Source organism: Muntiacus reevesi, chromosome 1, assembly GCF_963930625.1.
Source record: "Muntiacus reevesi chromosome 1, mMunRee1.1, whole genome shotgun sequence".
Classification (NCBI taxonomy): Eukaryota; Metazoa; Chordata; class Mammalia; order Artiodactyla; family Cervidae; genus Muntiacus; species Muntiacus reevesi.
Window position 1 is genome coordinate 89,475,157 of NC_089249.1, and position 26,374 is coordinate 89,501,530.

At 45.6% G+C, this 26,374-nt stretch overlaps 1 protein-coding gene across 2 annotated transcripts; it reads right to left on the reverse strand.

Annotated features, from left to right (window-relative positions):
- Positions 1 to 286: 286 nt before the first annotated feature.
- Positions 287 to 25,874, reverse strand: MAB21L3 (mab-21 like 3). 2 transcript variants are annotated; one of them, XM_065906281.1, is made up of 7 exons: positions 25,851 to 25,874; positions 25,078 to 25,324; positions 15,232 to 15,372; positions 10,693 to 10,984; positions 5,646 to 5,824; positions 4,982 to 5,176; positions 287 to 538 (listed from the first exon to the last, which is right to left on the reverse strand). In XM_065906281.1, the coding sequence occupies exons 2-7, from the start codon at positions 25,111 to 25,113 to the stop codon at positions 305 to 307; spliced, it is 1,077 nt and encodes a 358-aa protein (XP_065762353.1). In that variant the 5' UTR covers positions 25,114 to 25,324; positions 25,851 to 25,874; the 3' UTR covers positions 287 to 304. The 2 variants fall into 2 exon arrangements, with proteins under 2 accessions (XP_065762353.1, XP_065762348.1); XM_065906276.1 differs by lacking the exon at positions 25,851 to 25,874 and having other exon boundaries at positions 25,078 to 25,608.
- Positions 25,875 to 26,374: the final 500 nt, after the last annotated feature.

Genomic DNA, 26,374 nt, shown 5'->3' on the forward strand with positions numbered 1-26,374 from the left:
GTCAGGGAAAATAAATTCAGAACCATCATCAGTTCAGAATCTATGGCTCAGGGAAGCCCGATAAGAGCCGTCCCCAGAAGAGGTAGCTAGTGGGGCAGAAAGGCTTGCTTGGTTGCAGGGAGCATGGACCAGGCATCATGGGGCAGAAGTTTCCCCACTGAAATACTGCTGGGTCGATGTACTTTCCACTGCCATCTGTGGCTTCTCTCCCAGGCAGGATCCTGGCGTTTGACTGAGGAACGATCCACGGAGAGTGAGGTCAAGCTTGAATGAAATGTCCAAGAATGTTCCAGGTCAGGCAGCATCAGGGCAGGCTGATCTGGGGGTCCTTCAGGAAGAAGGCCAATGTCTGGGCCAGGGCGTCCAGCTCGCGTGAACTGGCATGCTGCAGGAGGTTGCTCTTCCGCACGAAGTAATGCTTGAGGAAGTGCTGACTCACGCACTTATGCAGCTTCCTCACCAGGCGCAGGAACCCCCTGCTGAAGACCTGCCAGTCCTTGGGATAGGGATACTTCTCGCAAGTCCAGAAGAGCACCGTCTGCGGAAGCAAGAGGTGGTGTCTGACATCATCCTGGGCCACTGAGGAGGGTGTCTTCAGGAGCATCCCTGAGCTCACGTGGCCTTGGGAGGAGGAGACCGGAGCCCCATGGTTCTAACCGTGGATTCAGGATCCCTAGCCTCCTCCTCCTGGTCTCCCTGCCTCTTTGGTACTTTCTCCTCTGACTTCCTTACCTGTTATCACTTGGCCATCTGAAAGTTATCTCAGTCCACATGAGGGTGAGATGGTTAGATGGTATCACCAACTCAACGGACATGAATTTGAGCAAACTCTGGGAGATAGTGGAAGACAGAGGAGCCTGGCATGCTACAGTCCATAGGGTCATGAAGAGTTGGATATGACTTAGCAACTGAACAAAAACAACAACAGGTCCAAACTAAACTCCTGGGCCTCCGTCATATACCTGGTGTTTATATAGTCTGTTAAATAAATACCACTGTATAATACCACTGTATAAATACCTGGTATTTATTCAGTCTGTTATGCAAGATAGAAACCTAGGAGCCAAGCCCCTCCCTTACCACCTCCTATCGAGTCCTGCCAACCCTCCTGCCTATATATTTCTCAATCCACCCACTTACCTTCATCACTGATATTATCATCCTCTGACACAGCCTGCACCTCTTCTAGTCACCATCCTATCTATTGCCATCCATATTGTAGCCAACGTGATCTTTTTGAAATATCAATCTATGTTTCTTCTTGTCTAAAATACTTCAAAATCTTCCCATTGCTTGTTAATTAAAACATACTATTGTTAGCAAGGTTTGGTTGACAGAGCTTGGTCCCTGCTTTCTTTTCCAGTCTCACCCTGCATTCTCCCCCTCTCTCTCTCCTTCTATGCAGGCTGGCCTCATTTCATGCTCTCTTCTACCACAGGGCCTTGCACAACCCACTTCTGTATGGAGCATTCTTCCTTCCCGACTTGTCCAGGAAACTCATCCCTCAGCTTAGACTTCCCTACGACACTCTCTTCGTCACATTCTTTTCTTCTATTCACCACATTCTTATCACTTCAGTAGCAATGACGACAGTCGTGGTCGTTTTCCCGTGTATTTATGTGTATTACTAGATGGCAAGTGCTTTTTAGGCGGCTCAGTGGTAAAGAACCCACCTGCCAATCAGGAGACGCAGGAGACTGTGGGCTCGATCCCAGGGTGGGAAAGAGCCCCTGGAGAAGGGCATGGCAACCCACTCCAGTACTCTGGCCTGGAAAATCCCATGGGCAGAGGAGCCTGGTGGGCTACAGTCCATGGGGTCACAAAGCGTAGGACATGACTAGTGACTAAACAACAACTGGATGTCAAACTCCATGTGAGTAGAGAACAAGACCTATTTGTATTCACAATGACATTACTAGCATTCAGCAGAGGGACTGGCCCATGAGAGGTAGGTAGTAAACATTTTTTTGACTGAGTGAAATAATGAATTAATGTTTGGGTTTAGATACTGAGTATTTTTAAAATATAGTCTTTACTAAAAAGTAAAAGAGCAGTTTTAGGTTCACAGCAAGATCCTGAGTGTGTTTTGATTTAGAGGACATTGTTTTGAGTAAATGAGTTGGAGATAATTTCATGCTAGTCAAGATAACCTAGATACAAAAACATGTTTTAATTCCTCTTGTAGTTAAGCTTTTATCTTCCTAAGCAAACAGAAGCACTTAAGCCTATTATAAGCAAGCCTCTGTGCCTTTGAGAAGGTTTAAACATAAATAAGCCAATGAAAGATAAGTTCTTTCTTCAGTTGAAATTGCTATGGGGGAGGGACTTCTCTAGTGATCCATTAGTTAAGGTTCCATGCTTCCAGTGCAGGGGGCATGTGTTTGACCCCTGGTCAGGGAATTAACATTCTACATGATGTGAGGCAAGACCAAAACAAAACAAAAAAACAAACCAAAGAAACACGTTAAAAAACCCAATTAAAAAAACATTGTTGGTGGGGGAAACCTCTTTGGGAAGGATGTAACAACCTTCTATGACGTGACTGAGATTGGCACATCCTTCCTGATGCTGTTTTGCAACCCAGTCTCTTCCACTTTCCCCGGACTAAAGCCTTGACAAGGATCCTACACACTCAAGCCATCATCCAGAGTGGTGTTTAATAGCACACTGCCATCAGTCAAGTCCATCCCAGTGTCTGCACATGAGAGAATTCTGCCCTTGGAGCAAGAGTGGAAGACAAGAGGAAAAGGCAGTCAGTACTGTTTCGATTTCTCAACAAACAACCCCACCCCCTTTTAAATGCCCACTCTTAAGAATGTACAATTTTTTTATGCCATGCAGGTGAGCTAGGGAAGACTAAAACAGAAGACATTTAAGGAGTTGCCCTGAAATCCTCTAGATGAGTTAGAAGTCACTGGAATACAAGTAAATCCTGGCTGGAATGCAGCTTTGAGCGCAGTCAAGGGCAGGAAGACCCCTGGTGGCCCTATTCAATCTTCCTAAAACACTCATGCTATTTAAAGTATTTCCATTCAGCCTGATTATGAAGCAATGAAGTCGGTGGTTAGTTAAAAGTATGAGCTTTGATATGAGATAGCCAAGGGTTTCCTTCTCAGCTCCGACTCTTCCTAGCGTGGTCTGTGGAAAGGTATGTAAGAAAGAAGCTAAACCCCCCAAGTGAATTAGACTACCTTCAGAAAATACGCATCCTCGATCCAGGAGAATAGATGTATATTTTTAGGGGGACATGCCTGGGGACACTTTAGGAATGCTGAAACAGAAGAGGAAGGCCTCACTATGTGCAAATGAGATGTTAACAGATTCTCAGGCAGGACAGGGAAAACAGGTTATCAGAAAAGATAGAAAGAAAAGCAAAAAGTAGTGATTCTGCAGGGGGGAAAAGGGGTGAAATGTAAGGTCATTCATAACCATGAGCGGCAAGTATTTACTGAGCAACTACTATGTATGAAGCATTGGGAGAGACACAAAGGGTTTGGTACTAGCTGCCCTTCAATAGCTTGTGTTAGGAGTGAAAGAGTAACACAGGACTAGAAAACAGTCATCCACTGGATGAGACAGGGCACAGACAGAAGCGTGCAGAAGGGCACAGCACACCCCAGGGACTTGCGCTTTCCCATGTAGAAGGTCAGGAAGAAGGGCTGATGCTCTGAGATGGATAACAGCTGGGCTGGGGCTGTGCTGTCTGTAAGAGTCGGATACCTCCACCCTCAGTGTGATGCATATAGTATTACAGGAGCAACCAGTTCACCAAGTGTGGTTGGAACTTTGGGAAAGAGGAGTTGAGAGTGTGATCAAAAGCCATCTCCCCAGGGTGAGCCCCTGATCGCTGAATCCAGGTCAGGTTCTGCTGCCCTGCATCCTCCTAGAGCAATGCTCCTCTCCTTCCCAGTATTCCCCACATGGCACGATTTGACATGCATTTGTAGACTGTTGACCAACATCGGTCTCCCTTGCTAGACCACAAGCTACACAAGAGCAAGACCACGTCGTGCTTGTTCAGCTTGCACCTCCATGTGTAGAGCACACAGCAGGTGCGGGGGGCAGGTGACTGGCCCACGGACATCTCAATAAACATTTGCTGGGTAAATGAATGCGTGAGTGAATGAGTGTATGCATTCATAACTGTCTAATGCTAAATCCTTGCCAGGGACCTCCCTGGTGGTTCAGTGGTAAAGAATCTGCCTGCCAATGCAGGGGACATGGGTTTGATTCCTGATCTGGGAAGATTCCATAGGCCTCAGAGTAACTAAGCCTGAGCACCACAACTACTGAGCCCATGCCCTAGAGCCTCTGCTCCTCAACAAGAGAAGCCACTGCAGCAAGAATAGTCCCAGCTCACCAGAACTAGAGAAACCCACGTGCAGCAACAAAAACCCCTGGCCGTCAAAAATAAATAATTAAAAAAAAAATAAATCCTTGCCAGGTGATTTGCAATCTGGAAGTTCAGGTTTGCTGCCATGTTCGTGGGGTAACCCCAACATTTCCTGGTTTCCTCCTCCGCGCAAAGTGTGTGTGTGTGTGTGTGTGCGCGCAGGCACACGAGTGGCTGCACCTGGGCTAGAGTGGAAACTGAATGCCTGATAACATGAGGGAAAATGTGAATCCACCTGAGGTCTGAGCCCCTCACAAGATCTCACCAGACTGTAGACTTCTCAGGGGTAGAGAATGCATGCTGTAACTCATTTCTGGACCTCAGCAGGGTTTCTGGCACAAAGTGGGCACTTGGGTTGGTTTGTTGAGTGAAATAGTAGGGGAGAGAGGGAGACAGAGAAGGCAAGACAGAGAGGGGGTAAGAGAAGGGGGGAACCGGAAGCGGGAAGGGAGGAGGCGGAAGACAGGAACTCTGGGCAGGGCGGCTGTGGGCCCGCAGCGGGGCTGCGTTTCCACACTCGCAGACGCACACACACCGCAGACAGACCCACCCCGCCCCAGCCCTTCTGCGCTGGGGCCACCCCCTCACCTGCAGGTGGTAGGACGTGATCACAGGCCGTGTCCCCGGACACCAGACGTCCTCCTTCATCTGCCTCAGGGCCTGAAAGCACTTCCGGCGGCAGCCCCCGTTCTCATCCAGCTGCTCCAGCAGCACCTGCTCCGCCCGCAAGAAGCTCAGCTGCCAGTGATAGCTTGAACAGGCCAGCAAGCTGAACCCGAATGACTGGGAGGGAGAGAAACACCGCGGGAAGTGAGAAGGGCGGGGCTGGCCCAGGAGAAAGCCATCTCCGAAGCAGCCCACTAGGGCAGGGGCCCTGGCAGTGGGCAGGCAGCACGGCCCACGTGGGGACACCGAGGGAGCCTCCGGGCCAGCCCCTTGCACGCGGGCAGTTCACGGGGAAGGCTGTGACCACTTTCTCTCGGGCAGTGGTTCTCCGACTTGAGGCTGCCCCAGAATCACCTGGAGGCCTCATGAGAACACAGACTGCTGGGCCCTGCCTCCCGTGTCTCTTCAGCAGGGCCAGAGTGGGACCCAGGAATCTGCATTTGTAACAGGTTCCCAGGTGTCCCTGCAGGTTCTGGGGATCTAGTGAAATCTCAGTTATCCTTCCAAAGCTGGATGGCGGGGAAAGATGCCGTGGGTGGTTAAGCTGAGAGCGCCTCTGGTGAGCCAGGTCCCTGCAGGAAGGTACCTTGATGCACTGCACTGTCTCTGGAGAAGGCCAGCGCTTCAGACACGAAGGCCACTGGGCTTTCTTGGACCAGGTGGTGGGGATGTCCACTGAGGGGGTCAGCTGTAGTTCCACCTGACCCGCAGAGGTTTCCACGACAACTCGAACTACAAGATGGTCAGTTAGCATGCGGACCCTACCTGGTGGTAAATGACAGACAGACAATGAGAAGACAAATAATGGCTCAATACCAGCATTTGAAGAAGGAATTTGTGAGCTGTGGCTTGGACCAGCCCCTTGTAACTGGTGGAGCAACTTTCAGAATTTCATTAGCACCCGCAACGTGGCATGTTTAGGTCAAAGAGTAACACTTTTAGTAAAAGTGTTCATGACTCAGTTGTGTCTGACTCTGCAACCCCATGGACTATAGCCCACCAGGCTCCTCTCTCCATGGAATTCTCCAGGCAAGAATATTGAAGTGGATTGCTGTTCCCTTCTCTGGGCAATCTTCCTGACCCAGGGATTGAACCCACATCTCCTGCATTGCAGGCAGATTCCTTCCCATCTGAGCCACCAGGGAAGCCCATGTTTATGTCAACATGAGACAGTTAGCTAAGTAAATACTGATACAAACATTACTAGGAAATCTCACTGTTGGTGAGGTTTTCTTTTCTCCTTCATCCTCTCCCCCCAAGGTTTTATCGTGCCTTTTCTAAAAAAGCAGTTGACTCTTTCCAGAAGGCTCAACTGAGACATAGAATACAAGGAAAACGAATAGTTTTTGCTACTATAAGATGAAACCCAAGCATTTTTCTATAAAATGTGTCCAACCACATTTAGGATACCCTCAGACCCCTGACTTATTCATTTGCCTTTGGTGGAGTTCAGCTTAACCTGTCTCTTAACCTAATCCCAGTCTCAGGGATGGTATTTGTTCCCACCACCCATTAACTAGCCCAGCTTTGGAGGGATTTATCACCACAAGCCTTGTAATCATAAAATACTTCCAAGTGTGTCATAGCCACTGGCTTAAAGGGTCAAATGGGCAGAAAGAAGCCCTCCTTGTCTTTTCCAACCAAGCAAAGAGAGAGAGAGAAAAGGAATGGGTCTGGGGATGTTTTCCAGTTGGTAGACTAGAATTCATTTCTGTTTCCACTTTCTTTCAAAAGATAAACAGTAGTTTTTTGGTTTGTTTGTTTGCTTGCCTTCATTATAGATAAGGATGAGCCAACTTGAATCGAAATCTATTATTTTGTTTTTCCTTGCTCAAAGAAGGAAATGAAAACTCATTCATTAATTGTGTTAGGTTGTTCAAAAGGAAAACACTCCTCTCCTTGACTGGGGTGTGATAAAGAGCTTATTGTCTGTATCTCATCAGAGTCGCCCAGACAGGAACATGACAACGTCTGGCACTTCAGCATTATTTACTGAAAGCACCTCATCAGCCTGGCCCTGTTTGAATCTCTCATTTGCTCTTTCACTATTAACAGTGTTGAGTACAGAGTGAGGAGGGAAGCAAACGTGTTGGCTCCAGCCTGCCTGGTCCACACCTGGCTTCTGCAGCTCTGCTTATTTGATGTGTGAAATTCAGCCTATTACTTGATCTCTCTGAATCTCAGTTTCTTATTTGTAGAACAGTTAGAAAAATGATCCTAACTCTAACAGGATTGCCAACAGTATTAAATTAAATAATCCATGAAAGCATCCTCCACATTGTAAGAAACCATTCAACATGAACTATCTCCATTACAGAATCTTTCAGAACTATTCTGTCTAGACAAGCAAAAGTACATGCAAATCTTTTGCTTTCTACACAAATGGAGTTTCATATTGTTTAGCAGTTTAGTTTTTCACTTAATGATGTTGCAGGGATGGAAATCAGTCCTGAATATTCATGGGAAGGACTGTTGTTGAAGCTGAAACTCCAGTACTTTGGCCACCTGATGCAAAGAGCTGACTCATTTGAAAAGACCCTGATGCTGGGAAAGATTGAAGGTGGGAGAAGAAGGGGACGACAGAGGATGGGATGGTTGGATGGCATCACCAACTCAATGGACATGAGTTCGAGTAAACTCCGGGAGTTGGTGATAGACAGGGAGGCCTGGTATGCTGCAGTCCATGAGGTCGCAAAGAATCAGACATGACTGAGCGACTGAACTGATGTTGCACGGGAATTTTTCATAACTCTATGTGTATACACACAGACTCCATTCTTTTTTTAATCCTAATTTCTCTCCATTAGTGAGAAATACATGCAAAATGCAAAAGTCAACAAAGTATTTTAAAAGGGAAATTAAAAGGAGGGATTTCCATTAAAGTCATAAATTGGATTGGAGATGTCCAAACCCACGGCCTCTAAGACATAAAAGTTTAAAAACATTATTTGCAAGTAACGAAAGAGACTGCCAGAAAGTAGGAGACGCATATGAAACTAGCAATGAAGCAAGAACATCTATCCAGGAAAGTACTAAGTGGGAGAATTGCTAAAATACCCTGATGGCATTAACCCTTGGTACTTACAGCTTCTGTGTATAGAAACAGCACAGAAAGGCAGAGAGGGGGTCTAATAGGCCAAGGCTAGGTGGTGAGCCTCACAAGCCTGGAGTCAGGAAAAGCTGTATCTTGAGGAACATTACGAACTAAGAGAAATAGACAGGTTTTTCTTGTGGGCTCTGGATAGTTGATTCAATATAAAACACAACAGCAATAAAAAGCAGGATTTCCCTCCTCCCTAGAATTTCAAAGGCATTAGTCACCCTCCTGTGTTTAGGGCCTAAATGTTTCCATCCCCAAATCATCCAGGTAAGGTGGAACTTCTGGGAGTACCAGGAAAAATCAAACATAAGTCTTCTTGGAGAAACATACCCCAGCACACTCATAGAGCGTGAATAATGTCGCCTAGACAGATGATGTGAGTCAGTCCCATATTGACAAACTTTTATTATTTTTAAAAGCTGCATGGTAGTCCACTAGGCAGATGTAGCATAATTTATGCGGCCAATGTTCCTTTGTTAGCCATCAGATGATTTCTGATTACTTACTATTACCAAGCCTATTTTGCTGAATATCTTTGTGCCTATTTCTTTGTGTATCTGTAAGAATGTATTTAGAACTGGAATTGTTGAATTGCCAAGTAAGCACATTACAAATATAAAAACCCTTTTTAAAAAATGGGGGCATCAATTTACACTTCCTAGAATAATGCATGAAAAATGCCTATTTAACCATACTCACCCTGCACTGAACAAAATTGTAGGTTTTCATCTCTCAACCTACCAGGTGTTTTAAATGTACATTTCTTAAAATATATGTTAAATGGGGCAATTTAAAAATTTTACTAGCCTTTTTTTTTCCTGTGAATCATGTTTTTTGGTCAGTATTTCTATTGGTCTGCTCACAGATTTTCTTATTGGTTTATAAATACACTTTTATAATTAAGGAAATTAGCCATTTCCACAGTTTGAAATCCACCATTTTACTCTGTGTGAACAAAACGTGAATGTGGGCCTTCTCTGGTGGTCCAGTGGTAAAGAATCTGCCTCCAAGGCAGAGAACACGAGTTTGATCCCTGGTCCAGGATGATCCTGCATGCTGTGGAACAACTAAGCCCATGTGTCACAACTGCTGAGTCCGAGTGCTGCAACTACTGAATTCCTCATGCTCTAGAGTTGGTGTTCCACAACAAGAGAAGTCACAGCAACTAGAGAGTAGCTCCTGCTTGCCACAACTAGAAAAAAAACCGTGTGCAGCAACAAAGACACAGCACAGCCAAAAATAAATTAATTTCAAAAAAGTATGTGTGTAGGCAGGTGTGCACATATGCTACACTGAACTATAGCTTAGGATTTGGGGGTTGTGAGAAAGCTACAATTAAAAAAGATTCATGCACACCAAAGTTCACTGCAGCATTATTTACAATAGCCAAGACACGGAAGCAATCTAAATGTCCGTCAACAGATGAATGGATAATGCAGATGTATATATATGTCTATGTGTGTATATATACAATGAAATATTAGCCATCCATAAAAAAGAGGTTATTAATATTCTGAATAAAGTCAGAAAGGGAAAGATATGATATCACTTATATGTGAAAAAAAAGTATACAAAACAACTTATTTACAAAACAAAAATAAAACTATAGACATAGAAAAGAAACTTATGGTTACCAAAGATGAAAGGGGCAGACAGAGGGATAAATTATTAGGAGTTTGGGATTAGCATATACACACTAGTATATAAAAAATAGATTAAAAAAATAGATAACCGGGGGGGCACTCTCTGTCCCCCTTCTGATGTCTATGTCAGAAGATTTCTCTGTCCCTTTTCATACTTTAATAAAACTCTGCTACACACACACACAAAAATAAAATAGATAACCAACAGGACCTACTGTATAGTACAGGGAACTATACTCAATATTTTGTAGTACCCTATAAGGGAAAAGAATGTGAAAGAGAAAAGACACATATATATCTATAACTGAACCATATTGCTATACACCTGAAACTAACACAACATTGTAAATCAACTATACGCCCATAAAAAAAGGAAAAAGAAAAGAGTTTGTGGTTGTCAAACATAATTGGTTCCTTACAGCTTCTGGCTTTTGTGTTCTGGTGTAAGTCAGTGCTTCCCCAGCGTGCTGCCCCAGAACACGGGAGGCATGCTGCAGGCAGTTGGAGGGTGTTGTGGTGAAAATGTGCTCATAACAAAGATCTGAGCTTTATGAAGAATTTGCTTGTTCGTGAAAGCACCCAGGTTTTGAAGCTAACATCTTGGAAAGGGTGCACAACCCAAAGACTGCCTCATCTGTGCCAGGGCAGGAATCGACTTAAGGCCACAAACACGTGTTGTGAGCATGAATTCCATTCTGTGTGTCACACCAGGAAAAAAAAAAAGAGCTAATTCATGTAATGGGGATTAGGCAGATGTAAAAAGCACATGATTTTATCCTCAATTTAGGGGTGTGAGCTTCAGGAAGCACCCAAGCAGAGGACACTTTTTTTTTTTTCAGGGCAGGACAGAAATGCCAGACACTTTCCTTGTCCGCTCCCCACTGGCTCACCTGAGAGGCGACAGGTCTCAATTGCGTTTTCGACCAGCTTCCGGAACACCTGGAGGACCTTGGCGGGCACAATGTCTCCCTCGATGTTCACGTCTGCCTCGTGCCACTGCCCGGGGCTCTTCAGGAACTGCTGCACCTCCAGCCACTGCTGCAGGCCCTGCGGGTCCTGCAGGGGACGGGGCAGGCGGGCGCCCTTCAGGCTGTAGTAGCGCCAGCGCTGCTGCCGGGCCTCCCGGTACCCGGCCAGGCCTCTCATCGGGACTGTGACGAGGAACTGGGAGGGAGCCAGGACCTGCAGTCAGGAGAGGGGAGAGTAGGGGCGTCAGTCCGTAGACTCGGGAGGGGACGGAAGCCCCGGGGGAGCCGCCCTGCTGGCCCAGGCCACTCGGTGAACCACTCAACCCTCAGCAATGTGACAAGGAGGACAGAACCGCGCCCACCTGCCCGCCTGTCGGCAGAGGATTCCATCTCTGTTGTGCCACTAGCCCATTGTAACGCTTCGGGCAAAGAAATTAACTCAGTGAGGCCTGGGTTTCATGGATCTGCAAGAAAAAGAGTGAAGTGGACCCAGAACTCTAGAGGCACCCGACGTGTGGGGTGGGGCCGGGGTAGGGGAGAAAAAGCAGGGAGGGGAGCTAGTAGTCACTGCATTCTGCACATACCAAGCACTCCAACGCTTGTGCATTCGCCTGTCTCGTGTTCACAGTCACACACGAGTTGGGCTTTGCTAACATTGACCAAATGAGGAACCTGAGGCTCAGAGGAGTTCCAAGTCTCCCCAGGGACACACAGCCAGTCAGTGGTAGAGCTGGAGCCTGACCTTGGATCTTCTGATTGCTCATTCAGTGGTTAATTTTCTCTCCTGAGCTGGTTCTTGGTCAAGAATGAATGACCTGGGAGGACTTCCCTGGTAGTCCAGTGGCCAAGTCTCTGTGCTCCCAATGCAGGGGGCCCAGGTTCAACCCCTGGCCAGGGAACTAGATCCCTCATATCGTAACTAAGAGCTTGCACGCAACTAAATAACCCACATGCCACAACTAAGACCTGATGCAGTCAAAAAAATAAAAAGAATGAATGACCTGGGATGGGTGAAAGATCTGATAATAAATTAAAGGTGGGAAGGCGTGGAAAGGAGGTGAAACCATTTTGCCAAATGCAGAATTTTTTTTACTTGGACTGATGGTCCACAGACAGTTTTAATGATTAATCCTTACAGAATCACAGAAATGAAAACCTTTTTGTTGGGACAATGTGAGTTACCGAGATGCTTCTAAGTTAAATGGGAAAAAGGTGAACACTAAGAATCTACTTAACTTTAGAACCAGGTAAGCAGCTGTCAAACCAATAGTCCAAGAGATAGAACATGATGGTAAGTGGTGTGGTACCACCAAAGGGAAATGACACTTAACCACATCACACAGCAGCCCACTCCACCCTGTATGTTTCCCCATCACTCAGTTATACACTGCAGGAGCTACCTCCTTTCCATGGAAAGTTCTGACAATGGAACTGGATAACTTTTGCCCAGGGACCTGTTGGTGCGAATTCAGGGGTGAACACTGAAATCAGCAGAAACTGAATCTTCCTCATTCTCAGGGAGCAGTAGTTTGATTCTTGAGATGATTGGTCTGAAATGGAGCAGGAACCTATGGTCCTTGCCCCCCACCCCTGTCCTCTGACTGCCTTTTGTCTGTGGAAAACTTTAGTCAAAGAATAAGTTTAATCAGAGAAGTGAGACCATGTGGAAACAAAGGAAAACAGTCAAAGGAGATAAAATAATAATAATGTAGTCATGAAGCATGGTCAAGGACCTTTAGTTTCTCCTCAGGGGCTGTCGTTAATATTCTGAGCTGTATCCTTGAGATGTCTTACAGATACTGAAACCCCCACCAGCTGGAGAAATTAACTACACAATGACCAGACTATAGGCATGACATAAGCTGCCTCAATTCCGAGAATTGGTATCAAAGTAACAGAAACAAACTGACCCTGCAACTGAAAATTAACTGTACCTAAAACAACCAAGATGATGCTGGTCAGACCACCGATGACCAAGCTGAAGATGACTGTCAGAGGTGACTGTGCTGTTTTTGCAAGTAGCCCCCTCCCTATTTATAAAAGCTCTTGCCCCTGATTGTCAGGTGGGGAGTCGGCCTTTAGAGAGACGTCCTCCCTCCCCCACCAGTTGCGGAATCTGAAATAAACTTTCCTTTCCACCAGTGTGGCCTGTTTATTAGCTTTTGACTAGTGAGCAGCCAGACCCCACAATTCAGTAACAGGTCACATGACTTCTGGTATCCATTGAAATGTGGTAGGATTAAAACAAGGCGGGAGACCTAAACTATGACATTCAAAATCTATACATTTTTTTGAACCCACTTGCCTGTGAATCCAAAAACACAAGTATCATGTTATTAGTCACATAAATGGTGCTTAATACATACTTAACAAATTTGGCCCAAGAGAAAATAAAAGCATATTTATATGCCCCACTGTAACTATTTTTCAAAACTTAATGTATTATATAGGACACGATGTATATAAATGCAAGATGTATTTTAAGTTATGACTTCTAAGTGAGACCACAGCAGGAAATTTCCCCAGATATAGTTCTAGAAAAAGTGACGCTATGTTTCTACTCATAGTCACTGGTCTATATTTGTCCTGTTTAGGTTGGCAGAGTGGTAGAGGTGGGCAGATGATATTCTGACGTCCCAAGATCCAATATAACTTTATAATTAGCATCCTGGGGTAAATTTTCTAAAATCTGATACTGTCCCCAAATCCACAAGTCCCAGAATCTCGTGGGTGGTCCTTGTACCCACCAAACTTGAAATGTACTGGACTGACTTCCCAGGTAGCGCTAGTGCTAAAGAACCTACCTTCCAACGTAGGAGACATAAGAGACTCCGGTTCAATCTATGGGCCAGGAAGATTGCCTGGAAGAGGACATGGCAACCCACCCCAGTATTCTTGCCTGGAGAATCCCATGGACAGAGGGGCCTAGTTGGCTACAGTCCACGGGGTCGCAAAGAGTCGGATACAACTGAAGCAACTTAGCAGAGCAATGGTTTTTCATTCAGGTACTAATTCTTTTGCTCACTCATTCATTCAGCAGAAGCTGAGTATCCACCATGGGCCACCCACCATGCTGGGGACTATGAAGGGAACAAGCAAGAGACATGATCCTTATAAACAAGGAACTTACGGTCTTCTGTGAGAGCTGGGACATGTGTACATGTAAGTTTACTACTTATATTAAAGCTTCCCTCGTAGCTCAACTGGTAAAGAATCCACCTGCAATGTGGGACCTGGGTTTGATCCCTGGGTTGGGAAGATCCCTGGAGAAGGGAATGGCTACCCATTCCAGTATTTTGGCCTGGAGAATTCCATGGACTGTAGAGTCCATGGGGTCGCAAAGAGTTGGACATGACTGAATGACTTTCACTTATATTAAAGTTTAATACAATTGTTTAATTCTTATGTGTCATAAGAAAAATCAAAATATAGGAGCATGGGGGGGCTTCCCTTGTGGCTCAGTGGTAAGAATCCATCTGTCAGTACAGGAGACAGGGGTTTGATTCCTGATCTGGGAAGATCCAAACGCTGTGGAACAGCTAAGCTCTTGGGCCACGACTATTGAGCCGTGCCCTAGAGCCCACATGCCGCAACTACTGAAGCCCTCACTCCCTGGAGCCCCTGCTCCACAAGGGGAGCCATCGCAATGAGAAGCCCTTGCACCGCAACTAGAGAGTAGCCCCTGCTCGCCACAGGTAGGGACAAGCCTGAGCAGCAACGAAGGCCCAGCACAGCCAGAAATACATACAATTTTAAAAAGGGTTCGGGAGAGGGGGATGCACAGGGATTCAGACGATTCAGAGCCTTGTTTCTCTCAACTCTAACAGGGAGCCAACCATAATGCCTCTTCTGCTAGGCCGTGTGCAGGTTTGGGTGCGATCTCTGTGAGCCTAGCTCTGCCCACACTGCAAGGCCTCATGAATGCTGGCTGTCACACAGGGGGCCTGGGGCTCACAGCTCTGTGGGACTCCTCAGTAGGGACCGGGTTGCCAGGCGGCTCCTGCAATCTCTAAGGGCCACCTCTTCCACTTTCTTTCTTCTCTGTCCTGTAGCCCATCAACTATCACTTTCGACTATTTTTCTCATCAATGCCCTGAGTCCTCTCTCTACGCAGTGCCTAGTCTATTACATGGGTGCTTAATAAATGAATGTGTGCTTCACTGAACTTTAATCGGTACACTAGGACTTGCTTTGGGGTCAGAAGCCCTGGGTGGATTCTGACTTCAGGGCCTAAAAGGCTTGATCAAGTCCTTTGACTTCTCCAAGCTTCCATTTCATCATCTGTTAAGTAGGAATGTGGGGCCTCAACTGCGGCAACATCTATGCAATGAGTGTGCAGATGGTAAACACTAGGAAGACTTATTGGTACTCTTAGTGGTGTGGGTGCCTGACACATACTGAGACTACCCACCCATTTCCTGGTTCACTGGGTGGGCACTTAGAGCCAAGTGACCTGCTTACCTTAATGTTCTCATTGTACGTGTCACAGTAAGGGACGGCTTGAAATCGAAAGTCTTGGTAGCTTATTTCTGTGGTCAGGTGATGGACAACTTTCTGCACCTCTTCCACCATCTGCGAAATCCACTGGCGCCTCAAGTCCACCTGCATGTGAAGGGATCACAAAGGTGGTTATACCTGGATCAGGCCCCGGGGAAGGGATGAGACAGGGCTTGGTGATGGGGACCAAAGCAGTCAGCTCAGAAAATCCTGCCTACCCAAGAACTCTAAGAGAGATGAACTCACATCTGATGATACTCACTGGTGCCTCAGTGTTCTCTTCTGAAATAGAATTGCTCAATATTGATCTAGAACCTGCCACATGGTAGATGCCTGTCTAGGTCCTTGGCATGACAGTAGACAAAACAACAGCAAACAAGATAGAGATGCTTGCCCTCTAGTTGAAAATACAGGATACATGTATATATGTCTCTCTCTCTATATATATATATATACACACACAAACACACACATGCTTAATGTAAGATCAGATATTATACGTCCCAAGAAGAACAATAAAATAGGGGAAAGGACTAGAGAATAAAGGGGCTGCCATTTTAGGACCCCCTGGAGAAGGATATGGCAACTCACTCTAGTATTCTTGCCTGGGAAATCCCATGGATGGAGGAGCCTGATGGGCTATAGTCCTATAAGGTCACAAAAGACTCAGATAGGACTCAGCAGCTGAACAACAACAACTTTTTTATTTTATTTTATTTTATTTTTTTACTCTTTGGCCATGCTCTCTGGCATGTTGGATCTCATTCCCTGATCAGAGATCAAATCCGTGCCCCCTGCAATGGAAGTGTACAGTCTTAACCACTGAACCACAAGGAAAGTCCTGGGCTACTAGTTTAGACTGCGTGGGCAGAGAAGGCTTCTGGAAGGAGGTGACATTGGAGTGAGCCCTGATGACAGCTTGGGAAAGCAAATTCCAAGACCCCTAAAGCAGGAGTAAGCTTAGCAAGGGCTCAAGGGCCAGCAAGGGAGCTGCTGTCATTACAGGAAAAGAGGGACAGTGAAGAAGATAAACTTGGAAGGGATGGTGGGGGCCAGGCTAGCCCACAGGGTCTTGTGAACTGTGGTAAGACTCGAAAATGGGATAATAATACCTGCTCTCCAGGTTGGTGAATATGAAATAGTCTAACACATGTGAACATGGGACAGCTTGCTTCCTGTATGTCATCAATAAATGAGGGTTCCCTTCTCCCCTGTGTTCACTTCCTCCTTTGGCTCCTAGACTCATAAGAAAAGGTGTGCAATGATGTTTCTTCTGACTCTGCACAGAAAGTCTCCAAGAACTGGAAGGGACTCTTTGCTACTTTATTTGGGAGGCACCAACAGGCTGACGTATGATAAGCATCTTCCTCACAGATGCTGGGGAGCATGTTTCTTGTCTGACCTTAAATATGATGATCAGGTCTATGTGCATGTGTGCTCAGTTTTCTTTGACTCTTTGCAATCCCATGGACTGTAGCCCGCCAGGTTCCTCCATCCATGGAATTTCCTAGGCAAGAATACTGGAGTGGGTTGACACTTCCTTCTCCAGGAGATCTTCCCGACTCAGGGATCGAACTGGCATCTCTTGCATCTCCTGCATTGGCAGGGTGTTTCTTTACCACTACGCCACCTAAGAAGCCCTGATCAGGCCTATACTAGCTTCTAATTTCATCTTCTTGCCACAAGTAAGAAGTTGTGTCTGACTCTTTTGCAACCCCATGGACTATAGTCTGCCAGGCTCTGCACATTCCACACCTCTCTGTATGTTCTTCTCACGACACTCATCCACAGGAGAAGGGACCAAGGGTAGCTTTCTTGAGCAGCTGTAAACTATCAAGATTCTGCATCTTCCATCACTTCTCGGCCTTTTGGCTAAGATCAAGTGAAGATTCTGCATCTTCCAGAGTAAGCAGAAGAGAGAAGGCAGTCATAGAGAGGGGAAGGTCATTTGCCATGCCAAAAATAAAGGCAAATGCTTGTAGAAGCATAATCAAGGGTCCTTTCCAGTGTAGGACTTCTCTCACATGTTGGGATTCAATTCTGTTAGCCCAGTTTTTGCTGAACATCCACTTCATGCCAAGTTCTGTGCATACAACGTTGTCAAGAGGTTGACAGCAGACCCATAAATTGGAAGTTAAAATTATAGCCATCTAGTCCTAAATACAGGCTTCCCAGGTGGTACAGTGGTAAAGAATCCACCTGCCAATGCAGGAGATGCAAGAGACATTGCTTCAATCCCTGGGTCGGGAAGATCCCAGGAGTAGGAAATGGCAACTCACTCCAGTATTCTTGCCTGGAAATTCCATGGATAGAGGAGCCTGGCAGACTATAGTCCATGGGGTTTCAAAAGAGTCGGACACAACGGAGTGATAGCACACACATGCAGAGTACTAACTATAGGTCTGCACAGGAGCTGTGGGTACAAGGAGAATGGAAGCTGCATCTAGTTTGGAGGCCTTCCTGGAAGCCTGGTGCATCAGAGTTGTAACTTAAAAGGCTGGCAGCAGTTAGCTAGAAAGAGAAGGGCATGAAGATTGTTCTAGAAAGAGAAAACCTAACCTGAGGAGCACAAGCAGAGAGACACAATCATTTCTACTTTGTCAGAGCAGACGTTACCTTGGAGGAGGATGGTGAGGTGGGAGAACAAACAGTGAGAGATCTTGAAAGAAAAGGAAGAAGAATGTAAAAAACAAGGTCAACAGTTAGTGGCTGAATGAGATAAGGTCCCCAGATGTCCATAGAGTTTGGTAACTAGAACCAGAGTGATGTGTTTGGGGAAAACAGTGGGTGTTAAGTCAGGGAGCAGTGGATTTAGAGAGAATGTGAGATGAGTGAGTAAACTCAGAAGCAAGCGACTTCTCTGGGAAGGCTGGCTGGAGAAGGAAAAAACAAGAACAAGGACAGCAACACGTTTATTTCAAAAGGACGCATAGATTCCAACATGTTCAATGCTGAGAGGAAAAAAGCCCGTGGAAAAGGAAGAAGGCAGAGAGCAAAAAACCCCAAGCAAGTGTTCCCTAGCCAGAAGGAGTCATGGAAATCCAGAAACCTGGTGAGGACTGGCCTTGGTGTTTCAGGAGGGATGGAAGATGGGTGCAAATGCAGATAAAGGCACAGAGTTCCTGCCTGATGCCTGTTTTCTTTATAGAGCAAGAGACAAGGCAGTGTGCTGACAGTGAGGTGAGAGGAGGAGGGCAGGGGTCTTCAGGGTAACAGACGTTGGCAGAAGCTTCTCTAACAGATGAAGGGCTATTTGGGTCTCCAAAGGTTTGTGTAAAGTTTCTGGGCTTCCCAGGTGGTGCTAGTGCTAAAGAATCTGCCTGCCAAAGCAGAGGATGTGGGTTTGTTCTCTGGGTTGGGATGATCCTCTGGAAAAGGAAATGGCAATCCACTCCAGTATGGACAGAGGAGACTGGTGGGCTATAGACCATGGGGTTGCAAAGAGTTGGACATGCCTGAGCACTCATGCATGCATGGTAGGTAGGCAAAGTTTCCAGGCAGTAGCAACACTCTGCTGTGGGTCCATGAGGCTGCAGATTACCAGTGGGCTGAGTTGTAAGAGGTTGTCCAGTACCTCTCAACTCTCCAGGGGTAACAGTAGAGAGGTTAAGATTAGAGTTTGCTGGGCTTCCCTGGTGGCTGAGTGGTAAAGAATTTGCCTGCCAATGCAGAAGACTCTAGTTCAATCAATCCCTGATCCAGGAAGATCCCACATGCCACAGAGCAACTAAGTCTGTGCACCACAACTACTGAGCCTACAGTCGAGAGCCTGGAAACCACTACTGACCCCACATGCCTCAAACACTGAAGTCCGTGCACCCAGAGCCTGTGCTCCACGAGAGAAGCCACTGCAATGAGAAGCCCACACACCACAGTGAAGAGTAACCCCTGCAACTGGAGAAAAGCCTGCATAGCAACGAAGACCCGGCACGGTCAAAATAAATAAACAAATAAAAAGAAAGATTAGAGTTTGCTGGCACCATCTGGAGAAGAGAGAGGAAAGGGGTCAGTGGTGGGCCATGTTTTCAAGCCTGGGCAGAGAACGGATGAAGTCAGTTTGGGAGATTAAGGGACGCTGGACAAGTTCACCAGTCAGATGTCTGATGAGGAATAGCAGGAAAAAGTAATACAAGGGCTAACTAGATAGAAAACTGCAGTCAGAATGGTTGGGAAATAGTCATTTCAAATAGCTAAGGTCTCAGAATGTGTTAAGGACTAAGGCTAACTTGCCAGATCTTCCAACTGCATTGATGTGAGTCCACAGAACTTGAATGTTAGTAACATAAGGGTGACTCAAGAGGAAGGCTTCCACAGGTGGCTCAGAGGGGAAAGAATTTTGCCTGCAATGCAGGAGACATAGGAGACGTGGGTTCAATCTATGGATCAGGAAGATCCCCTGGAGGAGGAAATAGCAGCCTACCCCAGTATATATCTGCATACATATTTTGTTTCTCACGTTAATAAACTAATGGAAGATTTATGACCATATTGACACTATTATATAATTTTTAATTGACAAAAACTTGAGAAAAAGTGTGTGTGTGTGTGTGTGTCTGTCTGTCTGTCTGTGCCTCTTGGAAACAGTTCTCCATTGGGAGTCTCTTCTACAAATTATGCCACCATTCAGTAGTAGAATTTTCTCACTGGCGAGGACAAGCTCAGACACTCCTTAGAAGACACCTATAATTTCTCACTCATTATTCCTCTAAACCAGCAGTCCTCAGCCTTTTTGACACGAGGGGCCAGTTTCTTGGAAGACAATTTTTCCACAGACTTGGGGTAGAGAGGGGATGGTTTCAGGATAATTCAAGCACACTACATTTATGGTGCACTTTATTTCTATTATTATTACATCAGCTCCACCTCAGTTCATTAGGCATTAGGTCCCACAGGTGGCAGACCCCTGGTCTAAACCACAACCCAGAAACCCCAGGTTGTTTCCCTTCACTTGTCCTGACATTGACTTAGCAAGGTATAACAAGAAGAGTCTAATTCAGGGTTCAGAAAAGCAGGGAATGGGGCTGGAAGCAGCTTTACAGGGAACAATCTTGGTGAAAGAAGGGGGCTCCACCACAAGTAGAGACCTGTTGCTAGCCCAACCTCAGAATCCCTTCGATGGCTCTCAAACTTCAGGAAGAAAGCTAAGACACCAATTGCAACCTTGATGCAGCCTTGTCATTACATTTATTTCATGGCAAAGCTTTGAAGCAAACTGAAGATGGATCAAAGCTCATTCAGTCCAAACTTTTTTTTCTCTTTGTGCACCACACAGCTTGCGGGATTTCCCTGACCAGGCAGCAGTGAAAGCGCCAAGTCCAAACTACTGAGCTGCCAGGGAATTCCCCTATTCAACCCGAATTTGACCTCGGGTGCCTGTTTAAGTTTCATTCACTTTCTCTGCTGATTAGGTCAATGCACAAAGGTGTGTTTCTCTTTCTAAAGAGAAACTTTTTTTTTCCTAAAGAGAAACTTTTTTTTTTTTTCCTAAAGAGAGCATTGGTGGGTGCGACAGAGCAAAAACAAAAATGAATTATAATAATTTAACCAGGACCAAGATGCTAGATGTATGTGGTTAGATTATCTAGTTCAAGCATGTGTATTATCTATGGTGAAACAGATCACCAGCCCAGGTGGGATGCATGAGACAAGTGCTCGGGCCTGGTGCACTGGGAGGACCCAGAGGAGTCGGGTGGAGAGGGAGACGGGAGGGGGGATCGGGATGGGGAATACGTGTAACTCTATGGCTGATTCATATCAATGTATGACAAAACCCACTGAAATGTAGTGAAGTAATTAGCCTCCAACTAATAAAAAAAAAAAAAAAAGATTATCTAGTTCAACCCCTGCATTGCACTGACTGGAAAATTTATGCTACACTCATTAGCATGCAGATTCAATCACTCTAAGCAGAGTTTACACAGAAGCAGTCCTCAGAGACTGTTGGCACTTTCCAGATTTGGCCATCCACTTTCTGTAGCTCTCCCGCCCTCCAGGGTATGTCTACATGCCCACATGAGTGTCCACCTCCCCAGGTGCAACGTCAGGCCTGTTGTTGTCCCACATCATTTGCTACTATTAATAGCTCAAGTCTGTGAACAATTTACTGTTTCAAATATAAATTATTGCCAATTCAAGTGTATTCCTTAAAATAACATCAATCTGACTCACTTGTATTCCCGTATACTTTCCTGAAGGAGGTAGGGGGTGTAAGAAATAGCGTGACAGGAATGCCACAGGGCTGGCCACACCCATGAGCAAGTGGCCAGTGCAAATGTCATCCACAATGAGTGCCGTTGGTGAAAAAAGGCTGAGAACTTCTTTCTAAACAACAGGAAGTCAGACTTTAAATTCTGGAATTGCCTTAGCTCCAATAATCAGTTTTAAAAAGTGGTGGTGTGGGACTCCCCTGGTGGTCCAGTGATTAAGAATCTGCCTTCTGATGCAGTGGATGTGAGTTCAATTCCTAGTCAGGAAACTAAGATTCCATAAGTTTCAGGGCAATGAAACTCATGTGCCACACCTGGAGAAGCCTGTGCGCCACAACGAACTCTCAGAATAAAAAAACCAAAAAACATAGTGGTGATCATGGGACAGACACTGTTTCTATCTTTCAGGGGTTAATAATTTAAAGGACTGGAGATTTAAATACAGTGATCCATACAGAGAAGACATCACATTCCCTATCTTTTTAGACTAATTCTTCCATGACCCAAATGCTTGGACCCCACAGGATATTTGCAATTCATATATATAGCAGAAGCCAGAATAACAGCAGCCCTGCAGAGGCGAGGCTGGTGAGGCTTTGCGGTGAAAGATACTTTATAAGGCTTAGCTCCTTTGAGGCTTCCCTGGTGGCTCAGACATAAAGAATCTGCCTGCAATGCACGAGACCCAGGTTCGATCCCTGGGTCAGGAAGATCCCTTGGAGGAGGAATTGGCAACCGACTCCAGTATTCTTGCCTGGGAAGTCCCATAGACAAAGGAGTCTGGAGGGCCTCAGTCCATGGAGTCACAGAGTTGGACACATCTGGGTGACTAACACACACACATACACATACAGATCCTAAGAGCCTCTGGATAATCCTTTAAGGTGGACGCTCAGGTAATCCTCATTTTACAGAGGAGAAAACAAGTTCAGAAAGTGTAAGTAATTTACCCAAGGCCTGGGAGTCGGCAAGTCACAGGAATCCATGCCCAGGCCGTGTCCTTGTTCACAACCACTGCACCACTCTGCCTCCCCAAGGACAAGGCGACTGGGAATGGAACCCATGCTAACTGCTTGAATGGGGTTCCCTGAGCTGGAAGTCCTCTCCGCTTGTTAAAACTTGACTCATTAAGCATGTGCTGCTAAGACTTTGTCTTGACTCTGTGAAAAACCTCTTCCATCAGAGCTCACAGTGCTCTCTTCCCCTCCAGGACCCTGTTCAAATCTCTATGTAGCACTTGTGATGATAAACATTTGCCTGTCTGCATGGGGAACGTCCTCCTTTTAGCTTTGGGCTTATGTGCAAAATCTGCAGGTGAGAAAGGGCCACCTTAAAGACACCCAGACACAAAACGTCTCTCACACTGAGCAGGCCACATCCAGATCTGTGTTTTGAGCGCTGTGTTTTGCGCTGTGTGTGTTTATGGTGATATAGAGGGTTTAGCAGAGGAAATGTAATTTGGTACATAACAGAGTAGGTTGAAACCTCAGCACCTTCATTAACTCTGTGACTTTGGATACGTTTAATTCACACAAGCCTCTGCTCCTTTCTATAAAAATGAAGGTCATATGCATGTATCATATGGTTGTTGCTTAAATGACACTGTAGGGCCTCAACCTGCCAGCACCTTTAACACTCATCTCACATTATTTTCAATGAGGCCTGAAGATACTTCTCACTACATACATGCAATGATCCTATGTGCATGTCAAGAGGGAATAAAGATATCCAAGGCACTGCTCTTCCTTCTGGAAACTTATCCAGAATAAAATGATATAGTTAAGTCACCACCAAGATAACAATAGGAAAGGTGTCAGGAGCTAAGATACAATTAAATAAATATTATCAGTGATGATTATGATGGGAAGTCATAGAAAGGCACAAATGCTTTGTGTTGGGGTGTCAGGTTAATCTTTCATGAGAAGGTGGACTCAGAGCTGAGTTTGAAGGATGAGCATGAGCCAGAAAAATGAAAAAGAGGGGGATGTCTCCCTGAGTGGTGGAGGGAGAGCTTCAGCCTGAGACCTTTTCAGGGCACAGTTCTTATAGGACAGGACTGTCAGACCCAACCACCTGTAGGGGCAGAATAGTGGACACAGGCAGGAGAGGGAAGATTGGGGAGAGGGACTGTCAGACTCGGCAGCGTCACAGCCTCCAGTGGGACAGACACTCAACTCCAGTCCACAGCTGCCAGGCAAGAAACTAGGACCTAGTTTCAACACCTGCATTGCACTGACTAGAAAAGTTATGCCACAGATAGTCTGATTTTTTTTTATTATTATTCCAGAGAGGAAGGAAATCTGGATTTCTATGCAAAATCTCACTATTTGGAAATGCCTGTCACAAAATTGAAAAATTTGAAAAATTCTCTGTGGGCCAAAGAAAACACACGCACAGGCTGGAGTCAACACAGAGAGCTTTTGTTTAGAATTTCTGTGATTGAAGATGCAGGGAAGCAGAGGGTAGAAAGATAAAGTATTATTTGAATGCCAGGCTAAAATATTTGAACTTTTTTCTTTCAGAAAACGCAGGACCATGGGGAAATGCCAGGTTACACACTTTCTCCAAAGGGAGAAATCACTTTGTTTGCTATAATTTTTATTATCATAAGTTTTCCCTATTTATCTCTCTTAATGGATTTGGCTAGGAAATCAATTTGATTTGTCACTATAATAATGAATTCTACTTTGTTAACTTATAAAGGCATGAAAACACTAGACTAATCTCTAACTCTTAACATTTTAGTTTAAAGGGTGGTGCTGTCTTAGCAGCTTCATCTGTAAAAAGAAGGGTTTAAATTAGATAATATTTATGGTTTCTTCAAGTTCTAATATCCTAAGAGCCTATGACTCTACAGAGAAGACATTAAATTGATTGTTAATCCATGTGTACTAAAAATATAGTCAATTCATTCAGTTGCTCAGCAGTGTCTGACTTTGCGACCCCATGGACTGTAGCACGCCAGGTTCCCTCTCCATCACCTTTATATTGTAATCTAGCAGTTTTATAGTTTTCAAAAAGCTGTCTTATTTACTCTTTTTCAAAGACCCCCACTAAGATCCTATTATCACTCCCATTTTACAGAGAAAAATCTGAGGCTTAGACAGGTTAAGTGCTTTGCTCATGACCACCCAGACATCAGGCTTCCCAGGTGGCGCTAGTGGTAAAGAACCTGTCTGCCAATACAGGAGACTAAGAGACAGGGTTCCATCCCTGGGTGGGGAAGATCCCCTGGCGGAGGGCATGGCACCCCACTCCAGGATTCTTGCCTGGAGAGTCCCATGGACAGAGGAGCCTGGAGGGCTATAGTCCATGGGGTTGCAGAGTGAGACACCACTGAAGCGATTTAGCACACCTGCACGCACCCAGGCGTCAGTGGGGAGCCGGAGTTCCAGCCAAGCTGTAACTCTGCTCCACATTATATACCCAATGTGCCTCTTGCACTGGAATCTCAAAGACAGGACTGAAATATGGTAAATCCTTGAACACTCTTATGGGTGATGGTCTTGGGGCATTTTCTATGTCTCTGGAAACAGCCTGAAATCCTTTCTGCATCAAGGTTGGTGGGGTAGGAGATGTGGGAGAGACTGGTATTTGTCCTTACCTTATTCAGCAGGCAGTCTTCTAAGCAGCCTTCCATCCGGGATTTCACGGCTTCCTGGTCAATTCTGAGCAGAACGGCAGCGTCTCGGTTTGTCTGTCAGTGGAGACCGCGCTTGTGCGTGGCTTTCCCAGTGATGTTAATCTCTGGGGGCTGAATTTCTCTGGGAATGTGTGTGTGGACCAGAGACTTACCTTCTCAATTCTTCATTCAAGTTCTTATTTCCAAATTGTGAGCATCTGTCTTTTATCTTTGGGGAAATAAAAACCAGAAAAGAATTGAAGAAGGAGAGTTGATGACATTGAACTTGAGTCCAACCTAATTTTACTCTATTCAGCTCTACTGACATATGCTTTGACCAAAGGGCAATTTTCCAGGTTGTATTTTCCACTCAAATACTCAAAACTTCCATTCAAAATAGAAATGCCTGTAGGTGGCTCCTTCCCACCTGTTTATGCTTTTATCCTGACACTAGATGCATCTGTGAGCTCAGTATCTTATATCTCCTTGTTCTAATCCTGTTGACAGTAAATAGTTTCCTTGCTCCCCCATCCAGAAAATCCTGCAGATGAATCTACCTTCTTTACAATAAACAAATAGGAAACTGCCAAACAACCAGCGGCACCCGTCATTATGTCTACAAATAAGTGATCAAGACACAACAATTTGCACGTGGAAACACAAACACACAGGTATGGACACACACAGACACAAACACAGAGGTACACACACACAAGCACACCCAGGGACGGCAGGACAAGAATCCTTCTGCTCACCTGTTGGCCTTCCCCCGCCCCCCGAAAGCTAGCAGTAAAAATACAGTGTAAACAGGTCCCTCAGGAGTTGAGGAAACACTCACATCTGATTTTGCCAGCAAAACCATGTTGGAAAACAGCTCAGGCAGCAAGTTCCCAATCTGGCTGGCTGAGGCTAGTTTTATTACAGAAAAAAAAAAAAAAATCGAAATGGCTTGATCTCTGAACTCGGTAAACATCAGAGTCAGCTATTGGATGATCTAAAGAAATTACAGTGCTTCTGGGCGCTCAGCTCTATTCGGAGCAGTGTTCCAAAGGCGAGTGCCTTTCCAAACCCACCTCTGAGTGCTCAGCAGCCACGCTGGGTGCCTGGGTCACTGGGTTCTGTAACCACAGCATTTGCATGTATTTCCTGAGCTTGGCATCATCTGAAAGCCACACCAGAGCTCGGGCTGCTCGGCAGGTGCTCCACCCACCTCACTAATCCCAGTGTCCTGTCCAGCTTCTACAGCTCACCTCTGGGAACCTGTGTGTGTGCGTGCATG